The sequence below is a fragment of the Oreochromis aureus genome, linkage group 9, assembly GCF_013358895.1.
Source record: "Oreochromis aureus strain Israel breed Guangdong linkage group 9, ZZ_aureus, whole genome shotgun sequence".
Taxonomy (NCBI): domain Eukaryota; kingdom Metazoa; phylum Chordata; class Actinopteri; order Cichliformes; family Cichlidae; genus Oreochromis; species Oreochromis aureus.
The window spans coordinates 36,986,258-37,004,675 of record NC_052950.1 but is presented as its reverse complement, the minus strand read 5'-3'; the positions used below and the strand labels follow the sequence as shown (position 1 = coordinate 37,004,675).

Below are 18,418 nucleotides of genomic sequence, written 5' to 3'. Positions count from 1 at the left end.
CTGTGGTTCAATGGTTTTTGTTTATGGGCTGATGTGCATCTTTCATAAAACAATTGTGTGTAAAGATTTATATTTTTTTTCATTTTGTTATTGTAATCCCAGTTTCCTGGGTTTTGGTGTTCTGGGTTTTTCATTCTTTTGTAATGTCCTTATCCTTTCTTTTTTTCATTTGTTGTTCAGTTTCATTTATATTTTAATACTCTGTTTTAGATTACAGAAGCCAATGACGACTCAACTGGTGGAGAAGTGGTGCAGTCTGAAATGGCAATGTAAGTGTTTGACCACTGCCTTTGGACTGTAGCACTATAAATGCATTACATCCTCTCATCATCAATATTTACCATATTGCAGTGTGCTGCATGACACAGAGACACCTGACCATGGCAGGCACAATGTACAGGAGCCAGAGGTTATCAGGTAAATGGCACTGTTTGTTTATGAGTTGGAATTTTAATCTTAAAATATTGCACAAATTTTATTTTTTGGTAAAACTGTTGTACAAACTAATTCTCATTATTATAACTTGGATCATTTTGTGTAGTCTAGATCAAGAAATATCTGCGTTGGGGTCCTGTTCCTGTTATTAAATATTACTGCTATTCCTTTGCAGTGGTCTGCATGAAAACCATACAGCTAATTCTAGTAGGCCTGGTCTCCAGGAACCAGAGGTTAACAGGCAAGTGGTAGTTGATGAATAACGTGCCAAAACTGAAGTGTAAACTGTAACTTATTGTCTATTTACCTATGGTGTGTGTTTTATAAGTACAATATAACGGGTGAGACCAGCAAAATTAAAAATTTAAAGGTTGCATGTATTGAACAGAGTACATTTATGTACTCTGACTATAGACCAATGGTTTAATTGCCTCATTTTGTTTCTGTTTTGCTTTTTCACATTTTTGAGATTTGTTGATGTCGTGATATTGGCATTTTTAATTGCTGACAATGCATCGATAACACTTTAGTCATCCTGACCATTCAGACACTTGGAACTACAGATCACCCAAAGTATTCCCAGTAAACAGTTCTGTGTTTACAAATTTCAGTGTAATTCCATAAATGGACACTGTAGTGGCAGTTCCTTATGTTTCCCAAAACATCTAACAAAAAATATACAGAAGACACTGCTGCCCTGTGATAATCTTTTGTACGCAGGCAAAACTGCACTGTCCAAACTTGAAAGTTGCATTGTATAGTTTATTGATCCAGTTTGTAAACCAATAACAAGATCTATTTTTGTTGCTTCATGCTGCTTGTCTCAAATTTAAAAACAAAACAAAAAAAACACACAAAACCATTGGCCTATCCCAGTGCATGCTGGTCCTATACCAGTCTCTTAATTTATCAAAATGGCCCTGAAGTTCTTCCTGGCTGACTTGACAAGATAAACAACAAAACGATGAAGTGAGTATTAACCTACAAATAAAAATTAATTAACCCCAAAATAGAAGTAAACTAACAAAACTTTACATTTTAATATTTTGAAATTTGTTAAAATACAAATGCTCCAACACATGTAATCAAGGACCACGTGGCCATTTTAAGTGGCTGTATCTGTACAGTAAAAGAATCTGATTTCACATTATCAGATGAGTCAATACATTTCAATATGTATACATGATATTAAAAAATCAAATGCATTTGTGTTCTGTTTAGGGAAGAGTTTTACATCGACTCTGCAGAGTCAGAAGTATCAGACCTGGATGAGGCTGTCCTGGCTTCCCCTGAACAAAATGATTCACATGTATGTGTCATGAACAACACCGCCAGAACTGCTGTGGATGTTTTTATGTAGTCGTGACACCTCTCTCTCTTCCCCCCCCCCCCCAACCCCCCTCCTTCAGGATGAGATGGACCTTGCTACTGTCCTGAAAGACTTCCAGGAAACGCATCTTGACACCAGCAATTATTGTACAGTAATAGCCCGACGAAGGAAAATCCTACATAGTGCCTGCATGGCACTTTCAAGTCATATTTTGCCTGGCATAAATTACCAAACATTGAATTCGTTGGTGAAATGGCCGATGATTATGGAGGCCCAAGGCGGAATTTTTTCGGTAAGCAAAAGTCCCATCTCTCCCACACAATAATAGAATGCGTGAATGTGTGTTTTGTTGTTATTGCAAAGATGAAATCACAATTTGACTCAATTTTTTTTTTTTTCTACCTTTTCCTGCAGCTTACTTATGGTCGAAACTCAGAATTCCCTAGGGATTTTTGAGGGGAGCCTGGCAGTCTGCTGTTCAGTTATAGCCAGCAGTTGCTGTCAAGCAACAAGTTTTATATGGCTGGTAAACTGATTGCTTGGTCGATAGCACACAATGGGCCAGGGCCACGGTGTATCAATAGACACCTGTTCTGTTTGATGTGTGGCCAGAAGACATCTCTTGATGACTTTGATGTCGAGGTCTTCATGGACGATGACATTAAACAGAACATAGAAAAGGTAAAGCTGTGTACATGCTGAGGTGTAATTAAATTCAGTGAAACACAATGCATAGCTTGACTCATCAGTTGAATGTCTCAAAATGTAAGTCAACTAGTGAATGCTTCAAACGTATGTATTTATGGAGCTGCCTGATTTTCAAGGTTTCCAACTGCAGCACCCCAGAAGACCTGGCAGACTTGAAAAGTCACCTTGGGGACTGGATTGCAGGCTGTGGTATCCCTGACATCTACACTGCCACACTACTTGATGTTAAGAGGATAAGGGGCGAGATTGTATCTCATTTTATGCTTTCACAGGTGAGAATTTGTTAGAAAATTACAAAGTAGTTTGCTGGTCAGTGCTCGTCTTCCCATTGTGTTCCCCCTAATAGTTAACACTTAAACAAATCAATCTGCTGAATTGATATTGCAGTTAAGGTAGTGTTGAAATTGACAAAACAAGCCTTTTTCTGTTTTGTTTGACTGTTTTGCTATGTGGTATGAATTGAGAGTACAATCTGTGGTCAACAGGGTTGCCAGCATGATTCAACAGTTTGTTGCCGGTATGGACTCGTGTGGTCAATTTGGCAAATGGTGAAGAGATGCTGAAGCAGTTCCTTCCTGTATTTACAAATGCAGGAAATAAACTTACAAGGAACAGCTTCCAGGATCTCTTCACCATTGGATGGAGTCCAGCTGGAAGTAACAGACGTGAAGAAGAGGAAGCCACCATCTTTCAGTGGGAATGGTGGCTTATGGCCATTCAGGGTGAGTACATAGAATACAACACATGTCTTGGTTCTGTTTGAATTGCTTCAGGCATCTCATGTTAAATACAGTGTCCACAATACAAAATACAGACAACTAAATCTAAACAACACCTGGGTGCAATGAAACCTTTGAACTTTGCAAAATCCACACATTCTTACAGCATATGGGGAAGTTTTGATTATTTTACCTTTTAGGTAAGTTATTTTAAAGGAAACGACCTACAAATATTTTTGGAAGATTATTTCTTCTGTCATTTCTACCAGATCTTGGTTGTTGAGACTGATAGGATGTAATTTGATTTTCATTGTGATTTCTGTTAACACGTTAATTTTATTACATGACCACAAACTTCTCTTAACACTAAAATATTAAATATTTATATTACATATTTGTATTTAAATTAGTAAAATTTATGATTCAACTGTATTAGCACATCTGAGATTAAGGAAGTGTGTTTGCAGTGTTTAAGACAGGTCTCACCTTTCAAATTGTGTTATTCTGTCTCTTTGAGACAACGGTCATTTGTTAATTAGATGCACTGCCTAAATTGAAGCTTCAGGTATTCCATTGACTATAAAGACACCTCATGTATATTAGTGTCCTAGGTAATCAAGTGGTGCAATGACAACACCCATGCAAATGTGACGTCACTAGAAAGTCAACAATGTACTTTTGCAAGGACAGAATGAATAACTTGTTTTTAAAACATACACATTGCATAAACAGTCCTTGACATATAGGTCAGACTCGGAGGACCAAAATTAATTTCCTGTCTTAGGAGGGCAGGATTACTTTAAGTAATTTTTTTTATTATACAGTGCTTTGCAATGTTGGTTTTGCCTAACAACCTGTTTTGGACTCCAAAATAGTCATTAATGCAACTGCTCTACAGTCAGTGTAACTGATTATAAATCTTTGATTCATGAACCTATACATTGCACCTTATTTACTAGTTGTATGTATTTCAACAGAGCAAGAGGTGGACAACACGTTTGAAGAGCTGCTGGTCTTCATAACTGGGGCTGACTTACTTCCACCACTGGGGTTCCCACAGTCCTGCAACATAGACTTTTACGATCAGGAGCGGGGATGCGGCGCATCCCATACGCATCAACGTGCAGCTTATCCCTGTATCTTCCAAGAGGTGTTGCAGATGAAGATCAATTTAAAGATCTTATGAACGATGCATTAAAAGGATCCCTTGGATTTGGAAAGGTGTAGCTGCATACATGAACTGATGCTGGGAAGCTATGGTTAAAACCTGTGGCCTTTTGGGATGAAGTTATTGTAAGTGTTAAATGGGATTGCTCCTGGCACTCAGGCTTCTTAAAGATTTTACATTTTAAGTGTTTTTACAAATGACTATTCATTGTGTATATAGTTGTATTTATGGTCCAGTTAAGACAACTGGGGTATGCATGTATCAAGCCATGCAAAATAAGTGGTGTTCAGAAAGTTTACAGTATTGGAAGGAAAATGACAATTCATCTAGAAATATTAGTTTGAAAGTTTGTTGTGGATTGTTTGTTCAATTACAGTACACTGCATAGTGTGGGTTTTGTTTTTAATTTATTTTTTTTTCAAGATGTACAACAGATGCCAAACTTTGAACTGAAAGACATTGACTGTTGTAAAATAAAATATTATAATGTCAGTTCTCATGGTGTCTTGTCTGTTTAGAAATTAAAGTTGAGGCTTACCTGTTACTGTCCAATACTGGTATTGGGTTCCATTGACAAGGGCTATGTAGTACAATTATGTGCTTAAGTCAAGGTAAATGGTTCAATGAATTTACCCTCATCGGTTCTCAAACCAAGAACTCAAGAATCAACTCAGACTTAAAAGTTACGCATTCATTTTAATGCTTTCAAGAACAAAGCAGTTTTAACAAACTGACTTTAAACTTTGGTGTTAACTCTGAGATTGGCATCTGGCCTTTGACTATAACCTGGTTAAAAATCAATTTGAGGACTCTGAACATGTGTCAGTGTTGACCGTGATATTATTTGGGTTAAACTGTTCGTGGGGGGAGTTTTATGGAAACATTTAAGACTTCTGCCTAATTTTACATTTAAATAGTTTGACATGAACTTTGTAGTGAATTATGTAAATGTGGTAGAATTATGTAAGAGATAATGGCTGTAAAGCTATTGTTTTTGCAAAAATAACATCAAGATAAACACTGGCATTTAATTATGTTTTATACATAAAGGCACTAACTGTAATTAACAAAGTAAAGAAAATGATTTGTTAGACTCAGTTTGTTGGTGAACGATGCTTAAAAAGTGTGTAGCAATTGGACAGTCAATCCAGTGATTGCTTTGCATTTTCTATGGTCACGGCTTACCTTCATTAGTCATTTTGCTGTACGTGGCAATATATTTAGCTAAAGTTCCTTCTGCTTGTTTAGGTTTCTCCCTGTGTTCTAGGTTCATTCAGCCCAACCTCAGGAAACTTGTCTGCTTGCCTACTGTCATCTCTACAAGCCCCTCATATTCATACTGTCTGACTCTGCTGATAAGGAACCAAAATCGCTGAAATGAAGTCGCTTTCTAGCCTATATTTTTAAGCCTGTTCATCCAAAAAGGGATTACACAGTGGTGCATGTTTATAGATCAAACACTCTAAAATGAATGTTTTTCATTTTCACTAGTGTGTGCACAAAGGACACAGCCACAAGTGCTTCTACAGTGTTTGTTTTTACTTTTAGCTACAGGGTGGTTTAAATAAATGTCACACATGAACTTGTAATCTCTGAAAATAACGGGAAAAGGTGAGATTTGAAATGACTAACTTCAAGATACCTTCAATGCACTAAGTCGGAAGAAGAAAATTAACTCCCTTTAGCTGCTTAAAGCAAAGAGCTTGAAACAGAGGAAGTGAGTTGTCTTTGTAGAATGTGTGCCAGGTCTATTGAGTTAAGGAAAAAAAGCCAGATCAAAATATGTTCACAATTGTCTACTGACAGATGTAAAATGACATAAGGGAATGCCACATATTTCTCTTCTTGTGGTTTCCAAAAAGAATTTTAAAAGAGGCAATACACATGACATTTTTCTACTTAATTTACGTGTGTGTGCCATCCAGAGGAAATACCTCATAATCAGAATCGCGTTTATTGGCAAAGTATATGCACAAACACATACAAGGAATTAGGTTCCGATTGAGGGCGCCTCTCAAGCAAAAAATGTAAAACACAATCCATCTATGTGTATGGACATGCATAAATACACATGCACATATGCACACAGGTGTATAAACTAACAATATAATACACAATCTAATTCTTTTATACAGAGATTACAGAAGTTAATACCAAAGACTGCAGTTGCAGTCTAGCAGTGTGACAGTTCAACCACTTAGGAGGGAGATGGCGAGGGAAAGAAAATGTTCCTGTGTCAGGTGGTCCTGGTTTGAAGGCTTCTGTACCGTCTGCCAGAGGGCAGCAGGTCAAAAAGTCTGTGTCCAGGGTGTGAGGGGTCTGTGATGATTTTCCTTCCCGTTTCCTGGTTCTTGAGAGGTGCAGGTCCTGGATGGAGGGCAGGGGTGCCAATGATCTTTTCTGCTGCCAGTACAGTCCACTGCAGCCTGCTCCTGTCCTGCTTAGTGGCTGCTTCATACCGGACTGTGATGGAGGAGCACAGGAGAAACTCAATGACTGCAGTGTAGAACTGGTGTAGATATGGTGAGGGGAGGCAGTGTTGAGGGATATCTCCACAGTCTTAAGCGTGTTCAGTTCCAGCTTGTGCTGACTACACCAGAGTACAAGCTTCTCAACTTCCTGCCGGTGTACAGACTCAACACCATCTTTAATGAGGCCAATGACGGTGGTGTAAAACTGCATATCAGGTTATTTTTCAATGCATGTTGAAGGGGCAAAATATTCCTGAGATGCTGTTAATAATATTACAATTGAAGGCTATTATACAGTGGTATTACTTTAAACTGAGTAAAATGGTATTTTGATAAAAGTTAAGGTCTCCGTTTGTTTCAGAAAAAGCATTCTGTCATTTATTTGCTTTTATTATTTATTCATATGCCCTCCGCGGACCATCTCTGCACTGCGTGGGTGATTGGTGGCTCCGTGCACAAGTGCTGCACACAGGGACAAGGTGCACTAGGTTACGATCAGATCTTCCCTGGGCAGGAGAGGTGATGAACTGTATGCCACTTTTTCATTGGCATACATTAAGTACAATGTTTTATTGCCTACGGTGGGGCAGGTCACATACTGGGTGAAGGTGGGCAGTGTGGAGTCCAGCGAGACATGATTAAAGTCCCCTGATATTAGAAGAAGAGCTCTCGGAGATTGCGTCTGCAGTCTGCGGACCACAGAGAGTCACAGGCTGCCTCCACGGATGCTAACGGCTAATAGCTCAATGTCTCTGTTGCAGAGTTGTTCTTTCACAGCAATGTGCCCAGGGATACCACAACTGTCTTTAACAAACACTGCCCAGTCCCCTCCTTTCCTCTCACCGCTGTCTCTGGTCTTGTCCGGCCGCAGCAGCTGGAAGCCGGGCAGCCTACTCACAGAGGGAGTACCGGGCAGTGTCGGGGTACTGCCACTGTGACCGGGTTAGCGTCATTAGCTCCTCAATCATATCAGGAGCGATCTCACGTTTACAGTGATTACAGGAAGGAGAGATGGTGTGTAAGGTGTCCTTCTCGGGAGACATCACCCCGTCTCTTCCCTCACTGGGGACGTAGGGTCTGTCTGCCGGTAGCGCAGCTGCAGGGCGCAGCGCTAACAGCTGATCCCTAACGTAAACAAAGGAGCCATGCGCCGAGTGTCTAAATACGGGTGAAAAAGAGAAGACAAAAGAAGAGAAAAGTCAACATAACTAGCACGGAGCGGTAATGCATGACGGCAGAATCTGATTGCTAAGACATAAGTTAAAGGTTAAGAGAAGTAAAGAGGAAAATAAGAAAGAAGCTCAGAAATTAGCAGAGCTAGCGCTGCTCATTACCTGTTAGCTGCCATAACAGGTATCACAGTTAAGGTTTCAGAAAAAGTATTCTGTCGTTTGTTTGCTTGATCATGCCTTAAACACATCAAAATGCATAGTGGGATTATAATACAAGTCAATACTGTGACAAGCACTGGTACTGAATAGGCAATCACTTAGCAGCAAGGTGAATCGGTGATGCATTAGTGTGGTCTGCACTTCCTCTTCTTTGATTGGGTGAAATGAGTTGAAAGTAATTGGATGAGGGAACCATGGGGAGTGCCCTGCATAATTTCAATAAAACGCCGTTTTAAACGCCGTTACAGCTGGCACAGAACGCCGTAAAAACGCCGTCTTTATGCATCTTTGAACGGCGTTTTCTGCCGAGTGGCGTAAAAACGGCGTTTCCGTGTGTCTTTGAACGCCGCTTTTACGTCACTCGGATGGTGCGTTCAGGGCGCCATGTGAGAGTCGGAAAAACGGCGTTTGTCGAAACAGAACGCCGTTTTTTTCGGCGTTTTGAATAATTAAACGGCGTTTTTTACGCCGTTTCTTAATCAAACGGGTTAGAAAAGTGGCGAATTTTGGCACTAATGGCTTGCCATACAAATCTGCCTCCGAATTTTCGCTTGACGCGCAATCGCGTGTCATCGCGCTCTTTCCATTGACTTTACATGTAAACCTGACGCTCTGGCCGCCTCTATCGCGTTCGGTGTGAACACACCGTACGAGCCGTTTTGTGCTTGACACATTATCGAATGTTACGTTGTGTGTGTCATGGATACTGTTGACTCCAAATCTCCTGACCACTATGTTGATCTGAGACAGCAAGACCGAGACAGTGAGAACAAGACAAGATAACTGGAGTTTGAACTTGTGGTCTGCACACTTTAATGGTGTATAATCAGTGTTGGGGAGTAACGGAATACATGTACCGCCGTTACGTATTCAGAATACAAAATATGAGTAACTGTATTCCGTTACAGTTACCGTTTAAAAAGGTGGTATTCAGAATACAGTTACTTTGTTGAAATAAATGGAATACACGGCGGTACTTTCCTGTTTCATATTGTCGCGGGTCAGGATTGTTTGGGTTTGTTTGACAGCTACATTCTGTTGTTCCAGGCGGCAGCGTTACGGTTGCCATGGTTACAGGGTGACGCGCTCTCTCTCTGCGTGTTTCCTGGGTGAGAGAGCTTTTTTGTTGTTGTTGTTGTGCTAAGCTAAAGGCAGAATGCTACAGGCATAGCTCTAAAGCATGTAGCCTGATGGGCAGTGTAGTCCGTGCTGCAGCGAGAATGGGCTGCCATACCCATTATGTGTCTCTGTGAGCGAGGGAGGAGAGAAAGGAAAAGTCCGAGCTGTCACGGAGCAAAAACGGGAGCTGGAAGCATGTAAATATAATAATAACCCCTGCAGCCAAGAAGAGTGCCTGAGGAGCCCATTTGTAAGTAAGCTATTAAGACTCAACTGTACACTGTGTTCGTGTTTTCCTCCGGAAAAATAAGTTCCGTTGGAGCAGCCTTTCAACGCCTCTGTCTCCCGCAAGCAAAGTTGACCCAGACAACAAAGTAAAGCTAGTTTTTCGCTACCAGCCCGACAGGGAACCGGACGTATTAGCCAGAGGTCCCTTTACTACGTTTCGTACTACGTACCTTCAGTAACAGTAATAAATCACAGCAATAGGACATTCATGTAGTTGTAAACAGCATGATAATATATTAAGTATTCCAAAGTATTCAGAATACGTTACTCTCATTGAGTAACGTAACGGAATACGTTACAGAATACATTTTAGGGCATGTATTCGGTATTCTGTAGTGGAATACATTTTAAAAGTAACCTTCCCAACACTGTACTGTATAATATTATATTATGGTTAATATAATATGTCTGGCCATGGAGCACTGAGCCTGCTGTGTGTGTCTGTCTCTGGTCCTTCATCCATTATTGTGGGGGGAAAAAAACAGTGTTGAAACCAAGACTGAAATTAATTATTTATTAAAATAGATATTTGCATATTGATCAACACAGCAGCGAGTTTTCACACAGCATTGATACCAAAAAGGGAAAATATCACCACTTTTATCTCCATGTGGATACAATCTTTGTCTGTTCTAATGGTGGGGAGTTTTCTTCTCACAGTCACTAGGCATAACAAAGACAGACAAAGTGCCTAATGACCATGAAAACATCTGACAGTTGGCTGCATTGGGGTTTTTTATTGTTGTTTTTTTAATCTCCACACACACTAGATGATGTTAGAAGCTAAATCAGATGAAACACAGATTTTCCACCACATTCAAATAAAAAGAGGTGTTTCCCATATCATTTGGACATCATTCCTTTGGACAACATGGATGTAGTGAGAATTACTTACAACAAAAGAGATCACTAAACTCACATAGACACAAAACAGGCCTAAATACACCCTTGAATATACTCACAACACTGCTGAGTGCACTCTTGGTGATGCTGTGTACTTGTAACCAGCTCTGAAAACTTTTACTGAACACACTTAAAAAGCCAAAGTTGGTCTGTGTGTTCACTTCTGTCTCACAGTCTAAGAAAGAGGATTTGAAATTATCAGATTTACATCCTCCTTACAAATAGAGACATCGATTATGGTCCATTAGATTAAACCAAAGAACTAACGAATAAACATCATTTAAGAAAACTCCAGAAGACTGGGCCATGGCTGGTCTCACTATAGAACAACAACAGAGTCAACTGCAGACTTTGCTGCTTTACCCCAATTTTCTCAAGATGCTTTTCCATCTGCTTTTTAAACAAGTTTTGTAATATCAGTTGGATATAAAAGACAGTTAATAAATATACATTAATAATACAACTACTACTACTAAACACTACTGTGTCCTAAAAGGGAAAAGATTAAAAAAACTAAAAACTTAAAAAAAATTTTTTAGAGCATCGAAAGAAAAAATCTTGATCTACATTATCTATACTTGCAGCTTCTTAAATTTAACATTCGGGATTATTCACTGTAGGCCCAGAAATCAGAGCCAGCTCATCAGATCCAAGTGTGACATCAGCTGACACTCTTTACTGAAGATTCCATCTGAACTCTGTGGAGCCTGATCTCAAGGTTTTTAAGTCTGACTCTGAAACCAGAAGAGGATCTTTCTGTCTCTGCAGATTCATTGTGATCCAGGGATTTCAGTTCTGCATGCTCACACTGATGTTTGCAAAGAGCAGATAATGAAGTGAATGTTTTTGCACATTGGTAACAGTGAAACGATCTATTTACAGCGTGGGATCGTTTGTGTTCAGAGTATGAACTGACATTCCTGAAGTTCTTGTCACACTGGTCACAGCTGAAGTTCCATCTAATGTGTGTACGTTCATGAAGGTTACGACTATTTGAATGTGAGAAGCTTTTGTTACAGTGTCCGCACTTGTATGGTTTCTCTCCTGTGTGGATTCGTATATGCCCTTTAAGCTGACTTGCACTAGTAAAGAATGACCCACACTGATCACAGAGGTGCTTTTTAACCCCACTGTGAATGAGTTCGTGTTTTTTTAATGTACTTGGAATGGGGAAGCCTTTCCCACATTCTTTGCAGTAGTTCATTTTGTCTCCAGTGTGTCTACGTTGATGTCTTGTTAGGCACTCTTGATGATTGAAAGTTTTTCCACAAAGGTCACAGCGAAACGCTTTCCCACCACCACAGTGACGACAGGGTTGAGAACTGGATCCATCTGTGTCGCTCTGCTTCTAAACAAAGACACAAAGACAGTGTAAGTCACGGAATTCCTTCAACATTTTTATCCTGAACATCGCCTGAAACAAAGAGAATCTCTGCCAACCTCCAATTACCTTTTACTGTTTACCTTGTAAAATTCAGCTTACTGGACTACAATTACAATAAGAGTATTGTGACTAGAAAAGCAGTTATTTAGTTGTTTTTTATGATCATGAAAGACAAAAATAATAACTGAAATTAAAGTCTGATGAACCTCTCAGCACTACCTTTCCATCCATTAGAATTACTAACATGCTAACACAATTTAATGAGCAAAGTTGTTCAAAACAGTCAGGCTAAAATAACAACACAAAATAAGAAAATATATATACATACCTCACAGTAACTACACTTGTAGCGTTTCTCTCTGGTGTGAATCTGTTGGTGGACTCTCAGGTAACGTGGAGCTTTAAAAGTTTTATCACACAGGTCACATTTATAAAGTCTCTCCTCAGTGTGGCTAAACATGTGGTATTGTAAGTGTGTGGCTGTTTTAAACATTTTGCCACACTGATCACAGCAGTAAACATCCTGTCCAGTGTGAATGCGTAGGTGTCTATTTAGGTAACTTTTAAAACTAAAGGTTTTACCACAAATGTCACAGCTATATGCCTTAATCCCAGAGTGGATAATTTGATGCTTCTTTAACTTGCTACGATAAGAAAAAGCCTTGCCACACTGATAACAGCTGTATGCTTTAACTCTACTGTGGATGACCTGGTGCCTTTTTAAGTGTCTAGGCTCAAAAAAAGACTTTCCACACAAGTCACAATTGTACGATTTAACTCCAATGTGGATGAACTGATGGGTTTTTAAATGTCCAGGCTGAATAAAAGACTTTCCACACAAGTCACAGCGGTACGGTTTAACTTGAGTGTGGGAAAGATGGTGTCTTTTTAAGCTTCCAGGCTCGCTAAAAGACTTTCCACACAATTGACAGCTATACGCTTTAACTCCACTGTGGATGAATTGGTGTGTTTTTAAGTGTCCAGACTGGTTAAAGGACTTTCCACACTGATCACAGCTGTATGGTTTAACTCCACTATGGATGAGTTGGTGTCTCTTCAATTGTCCAGGCGCAGTAAATCCCTTTTCACACTGATCACAGCTGTATGGTTTAACTCCATTATGGATAAATTGGTGTCTCTTTAATTGTCCGGGACGGGTAAAAGACTTTTCACACTGATCACAGCTGTATGGTTTAACCCCACTGTGGGTGAGTTTGTGTGTTTTTAAGTGTCCAGACTTGGTAAAAGACTTTCCACACTCAGCACAGCTGTACGCTTTAACTCCACTGTGGATGAGTTGGTGTGTTTTTAAGCTTCCAGCCAGGGTAAAAGACTTTCCACACAAGTCACAGCTGTACGCTTGAACTCCACTGTGGATGAGTTGGTGTCTTTTTAAGTGTCCAGCCGAGGTAAAAGACTTTCCACAGAAGTCACAGCTGTAAGGTTTAATTCCACTGTGGATGAGTTGGTGTTTTTTTAAGTGTCCAGCCGAGGTAAAAGACTTTCCACAGAAGTCACAGCTGTACGCTTGAACTCCACTGTGGATGAGTTGGTGTCTTTTTAAGTGTCCAGCCGAGGTAAAAGACTTTCCACAGAAGTCACAGCTGTAAGGTTTAATTCCACTGTGGATGAGTTGGTGTCTTCTTAAGTGTCCAGCTGAGGTAAAAGACTTTCCACAGAAGTCACAGCTGTAAGGTTTAATTCCACTGTGGATGAGTTGGTGTCTTTTTAAGTGTCCAGCCGAGGTAAAAGACTTTCCACAGAAGTCACAGCTGTAAGGTTTAATTCCACTGTGGATGAGTTGGTGTCTTCTTAAGTGTCCAGCCGAGGTAAAACCCTTCCCACACTCATCACAGCTGTATTTTTTCTCTCCCTTTCTTCTGTGAGGTTTGTCGGCCTCCTGAGAGCGCTGACTTCTCGCTCCATGTTGGTCCTGCAGTGACAGAGATACAGAGGCAGTGAGTGAAATGCAGTCGTGGAACAAACTGAAGCTGACTCCATTAGTGGAATCAAAGAAAACAAAAGCACTGTGGGAAGGTGTGTTACCACCACCTTCTGGTGACAGTATCACATTACAATGATGTGCTACAATGAGAGTTGGAATGCAAATGACATTACTGAGGAAATATTGATCACGGGAAAAAATCTTTTACTTCATAAAAATTGTGAGTTCAACTGATGATATTTTTTTTCAATGTGTGCTGATAAAATATGATCTTTGTATTTTCTTGTAACTTTTGTGTGTGATATATTTGTCCAAGAGGGCGACTGGACGAATATATTATTTATTTATTTGCCCATGAGTAAGTTTGGTAATAATGATGGAGCTAATAGAAGCAGTAAACAGAAAAAAACATAATAGCACTGTTTTATAAGCACCGTTTTTCATCTGCGAGCAAATGAACCATCCTCAGAGTGCACCCAAATGCTTTTTGATGGAGCTGCAAAAGCTGGTGATAGCCTAGCATACTCAGCCGGATGGTGAACATCTACATGCTTGTGCAAGTTAATCATGTTTGAGTACTTTGCTCAAACTATACATCTGCACAAGCGGCACACCACCTTGGTTACATTCTGTATGTATGAAGGAGCCCGGGATGGAAAAGTTAAAGCTGCTGTTAACAACCAGCTGTGCACACAGTTTCAATAACAGTGTAACTGTGATATTTTTCTCACCTTTTGTGTTGAAGTCATTGTTTCCTCTGTAGTGGCTGAGCTGAGTCCAAATGGCTGAAATTGTTCCTCTGCTGCTCCACCAGACTCTCCTCCTCCTGTTACTCAGCTGGGACACAAAAAGTATAGACATGTATTTTATCCCTGACAAGAAGAAGCAGAGCAAATAAACATTACTACACTCCTCAGCGACAACAATATCTGAAACCCCAGGAGCAACTACAAAAAGAAAGTTATCAGTTGCCTAAAAGAAATTGAAAGTGGAAAAGCCCCTAACTGCCCTGCATACCACCACCTTTACCCAGGGGATGCTACACCCTGTATATATGGACTTCCATAGATCCACAAAGAAGGAGTCCCACTCAGACTCGCTGAAGGGCAAAGTTCAAATTAATGTTGTTTATACATCGCCAAATCACAACAACATGATTATATTAGATTTATATCAAATTATATCAAATATGACAAAATGTGGATTTTACAGCAGCAACAATATTGTATCTCTACAGTATAAATATTCAATAAGCTTTCTGCCAGCACAGAGTGATTAGTCAAACAAATTGGATCATCATGAATACTTTATTTTATATTTATACTTTGTTTTATTCTTGTTACTTTATTATTAAAGCACTAGGAATAAATAATAAGGGGAGTATTCTGGAACAGCACCATGATGCAAACTTGTGGCCATATTATATACAGTACCCTGGAGAAAGTATAAAATGTCACTTTAAGTGCGTGTGTGTGTGTGTATGTTTTATGTATATAGATTTTTTTTTTAAATTATTACTCATTATATAATATTGTCCAGATATGCACTATAAGGACATGAGTAGAAAATGGTGACAAGAGGAGCTGTGTGAGGCTGCTAAAGGCAGTGGATCAGTCACCAACTGGAATAAAAAGAGCACAGGTCACAATAACAGATGTGCCAGTTGTTGCATTGCAGAGGTATTCAAGGATAAAAACAATAATAATCACGGCTGCAATGTTTTAGTTCTATAATAATATATGTACAATCAGAACTGCCCCCAGCAAACATCTCACATGTTTACATCTGCGCTGTAACTGCAATAATTTAATCAACCGATTCGCACTACAACCTGGGTTTGCCTCTTATCTGTAGTTATTTTTATTTATTTTAATAACTGTATAGTACTGTTTATAGTAACCATTGTCCTTGATGTAAAAATGTAAGAAAGAAATTGTGTATTAGGGCTGTGCGATATGACCAAAATCTCATATCCCGATATAAGAATTCTATCGTCGCGATAACGATATAAATCACAAAAATGTAACATTTTCTGTAAATTCTGTGAATCTCGGGCAGCTCGTCTTGCGGGAAGTGTTTCCAGCTGCGCGTCATGCAGCTGGAGTCGAGTGTTTTACCGATGCATGAAACTATACATTTTTAGTCATAAGTTGTAACGGCCGCCGTTTTTCCTTGTGAGTATTTATTACACAGCGTGCTGCGGGGCAAAGCCTGTTCTAACATTTTAGTCTAAGGTTTATTTTTTTGCACCTGGCGGCTCTTTTTTACTTCTCATCCGTAAATAATCTGCTCTTTCATGTGATTCAGTTTATTTTGAAAAGTCTCAACAGGATCTTGAGCTTTATTGTGAAAGGTTTATGTGGAACATAAACAAGCGGACATGCGATGCTGTTACCATCGTTGTTGCTAACGACAACGCATAAAAACAGGCGCTTGTCCATCCGTAGTGTGGTTATATTAAATATAAGAGAAAGAGAGAACTTTAGGAAATTAATATAGCCACTACAGTGACCATCAAAACGATGAAAAAATATTGCCGTAAACAGTTTATTTTGCGACACCACGAAACAAACGATAGCGTAAAATGAAACGATAGACGTTTTTATATCGTCATCCGATATATATCGTTATATCAAACAGCCCTATTATGTATGTTTCTGTTCTGTGACCTGTTTGTTTGTATATGTGTCTTTCTGGCTGCTGTTACAACCAAATTTCCCCTTGTGGGACAATTAAAGGATTATTCTATTCTATTCTATATTTTTCTATCATTATTTTATTTTGGATTAATTTTGTTTAAACAGCTACCATCTCTCACAGCCCTGTTCTCCATGACTATCAGCAGCAGGAGCAGCAGCAACACCTCAACAGCAACGTTGTTCCCCATCAGGTAAAACGTGGGCTACGTTAGCTTTTTATTGTCCCCACCTGATGACAGTGATATAGTATGATGTTACTCCAAATTAGATTCTTGATGAATGTGTGTTGTTGTTATTCAGCCTGGTTCTATGTGCCCCTTTTTAAACTTTGATCCCTGTACGGTTCTGGTTAAAATTAAGTAAGGATGGCAGTCAAAACAGTGAAGCTTAGCTGAGCTAAGCTGTGATGTCATCAAGTCGTTCAAATTATAGAATGATCGTTATTCGGTTCTCAGGGAGGTCCGAAATCCTCAGTCAACTTGCGAAGTGCGGACTTGCGTACTTGAGTGTTGAGAAACGATCTATACAGTAACACAGATATGTAGCATCGCCAACTAGCGAGCAACAAGCCTCTTACACAGCGCGTATGCTAACAGCTAACCTAGCCAACGACTTAACAACAGAAGCTACAGTGATGTTGTATAAAACTCCAAGATGTTATAGTGCGTGCCTTTTAATTGTGCTGACGTGGTATTTACCTTACTTTAACGAGTCGTCAGGCGCAGTAAACACATCAGCAGTATACACTATCAAGGCCACACAAGAGCACCTGCCTGCAGCCACAGAGGAGCGCCATATTGCGACCTCCACACTAAACAGAAACACGTGACCTCCACAGTAACCGGAAACACGTAACTTCAGTTAAATCGACTTTGACAGCGAAACTAAATTGTCTTTTTGTTACTATTCATGCTGCTAATGAATACATTTGGTTCTAAGTGTTTTTTTTTAACACTCTGGGTTTGTTTAAAAAAATCACCATCCCTTCAGCTTGTTCGTGGCCAAAAGTGTCCATGTGTTATGTTTTTGTTTCTTTGCTACTTTTTCTGCATAAAGGTTTTTTCATAAAAATAAACTAGTCATTACTTACATTTACTTACATTTTTAATCATTCAAACACCTTTTTCTAGTACAATGCACTTGTTTGAAGACAACCTAAAAACTCACCATTTCACATATCAGCAGTGCTACTGGAAAACAGTGGTCCCTCACGGGGTTCACCTTTCACTGATTTTTTTTTTTTTTTTCGTTGAGTCGGTTTCCCTGGGTCTTTTCCCGTGTTGTGGTCGTGTGTCTTATTTTGAAAGAACTATTTACGCGTTACCATAGCGACCAGAGAGCGTCAAGAAGCAGAGAGGATGATGTTACTCTCAGTGTTGTTGGCACATTGCAGCAGGACGCTGCTAATAAAGGTACACAATTACACAGCCGAATTCGCGTTTATTATTATATTTACAAAATACCACAGTTTTTGTCTTTGTCTGTATCATTTTACTCTGTTGTATTTATCTGCAACACCTTAAAGGCCGTGCCGTGAAAATATTGTCTGACATTAAACTGGTCCGCGGTGCAAAAAAGGTTGGGGACCGCTGCTGTACAGTACAGAATGCTTTTAGCTTGTCGAATTTATATAAATCTGCCGACGAAATGTTTTGCATGGTTTCATTTTATAATGGAATTATGTTTCTATGATGGGTTGAACTTTAGGAGTGTTTAAACAAAAGAGAAAAGTGTGAAAATGTTACAGTTAAATTTTTTACTTTAAGTATGGACATGGAAACAAGTGAACAACATTTTATAATAAGCTTAATTGGAATTCTGTACACTGAAAAAAAAAAAAAACCAACAACACATAAAA

General features: G+C 39.4%; 1 protein-coding gene across 1 annotated transcript; it reads right to left on the bottom strand.

Moving 5' to 3' along the window:
- Positions 1–10,129: 10,129 nt before the first annotated feature.
- LOC116321506 (zinc finger protein 883-like) lies at positions 10,130–13,465 on the bottom strand (the record flags this gene model as incomplete). Its single annotated transcript, XM_031741366.2, has 2 exons — positions 10,130–11,880; positions 12,245–13,465. Coding segments are annotated over 2 exons (1,908 nt in total), but the record flags the coding sequence as incomplete, so codon positions are not given.
- Between the last annotated feature and the right edge of the window lie 4,953 nt (positions 13,466–18,418).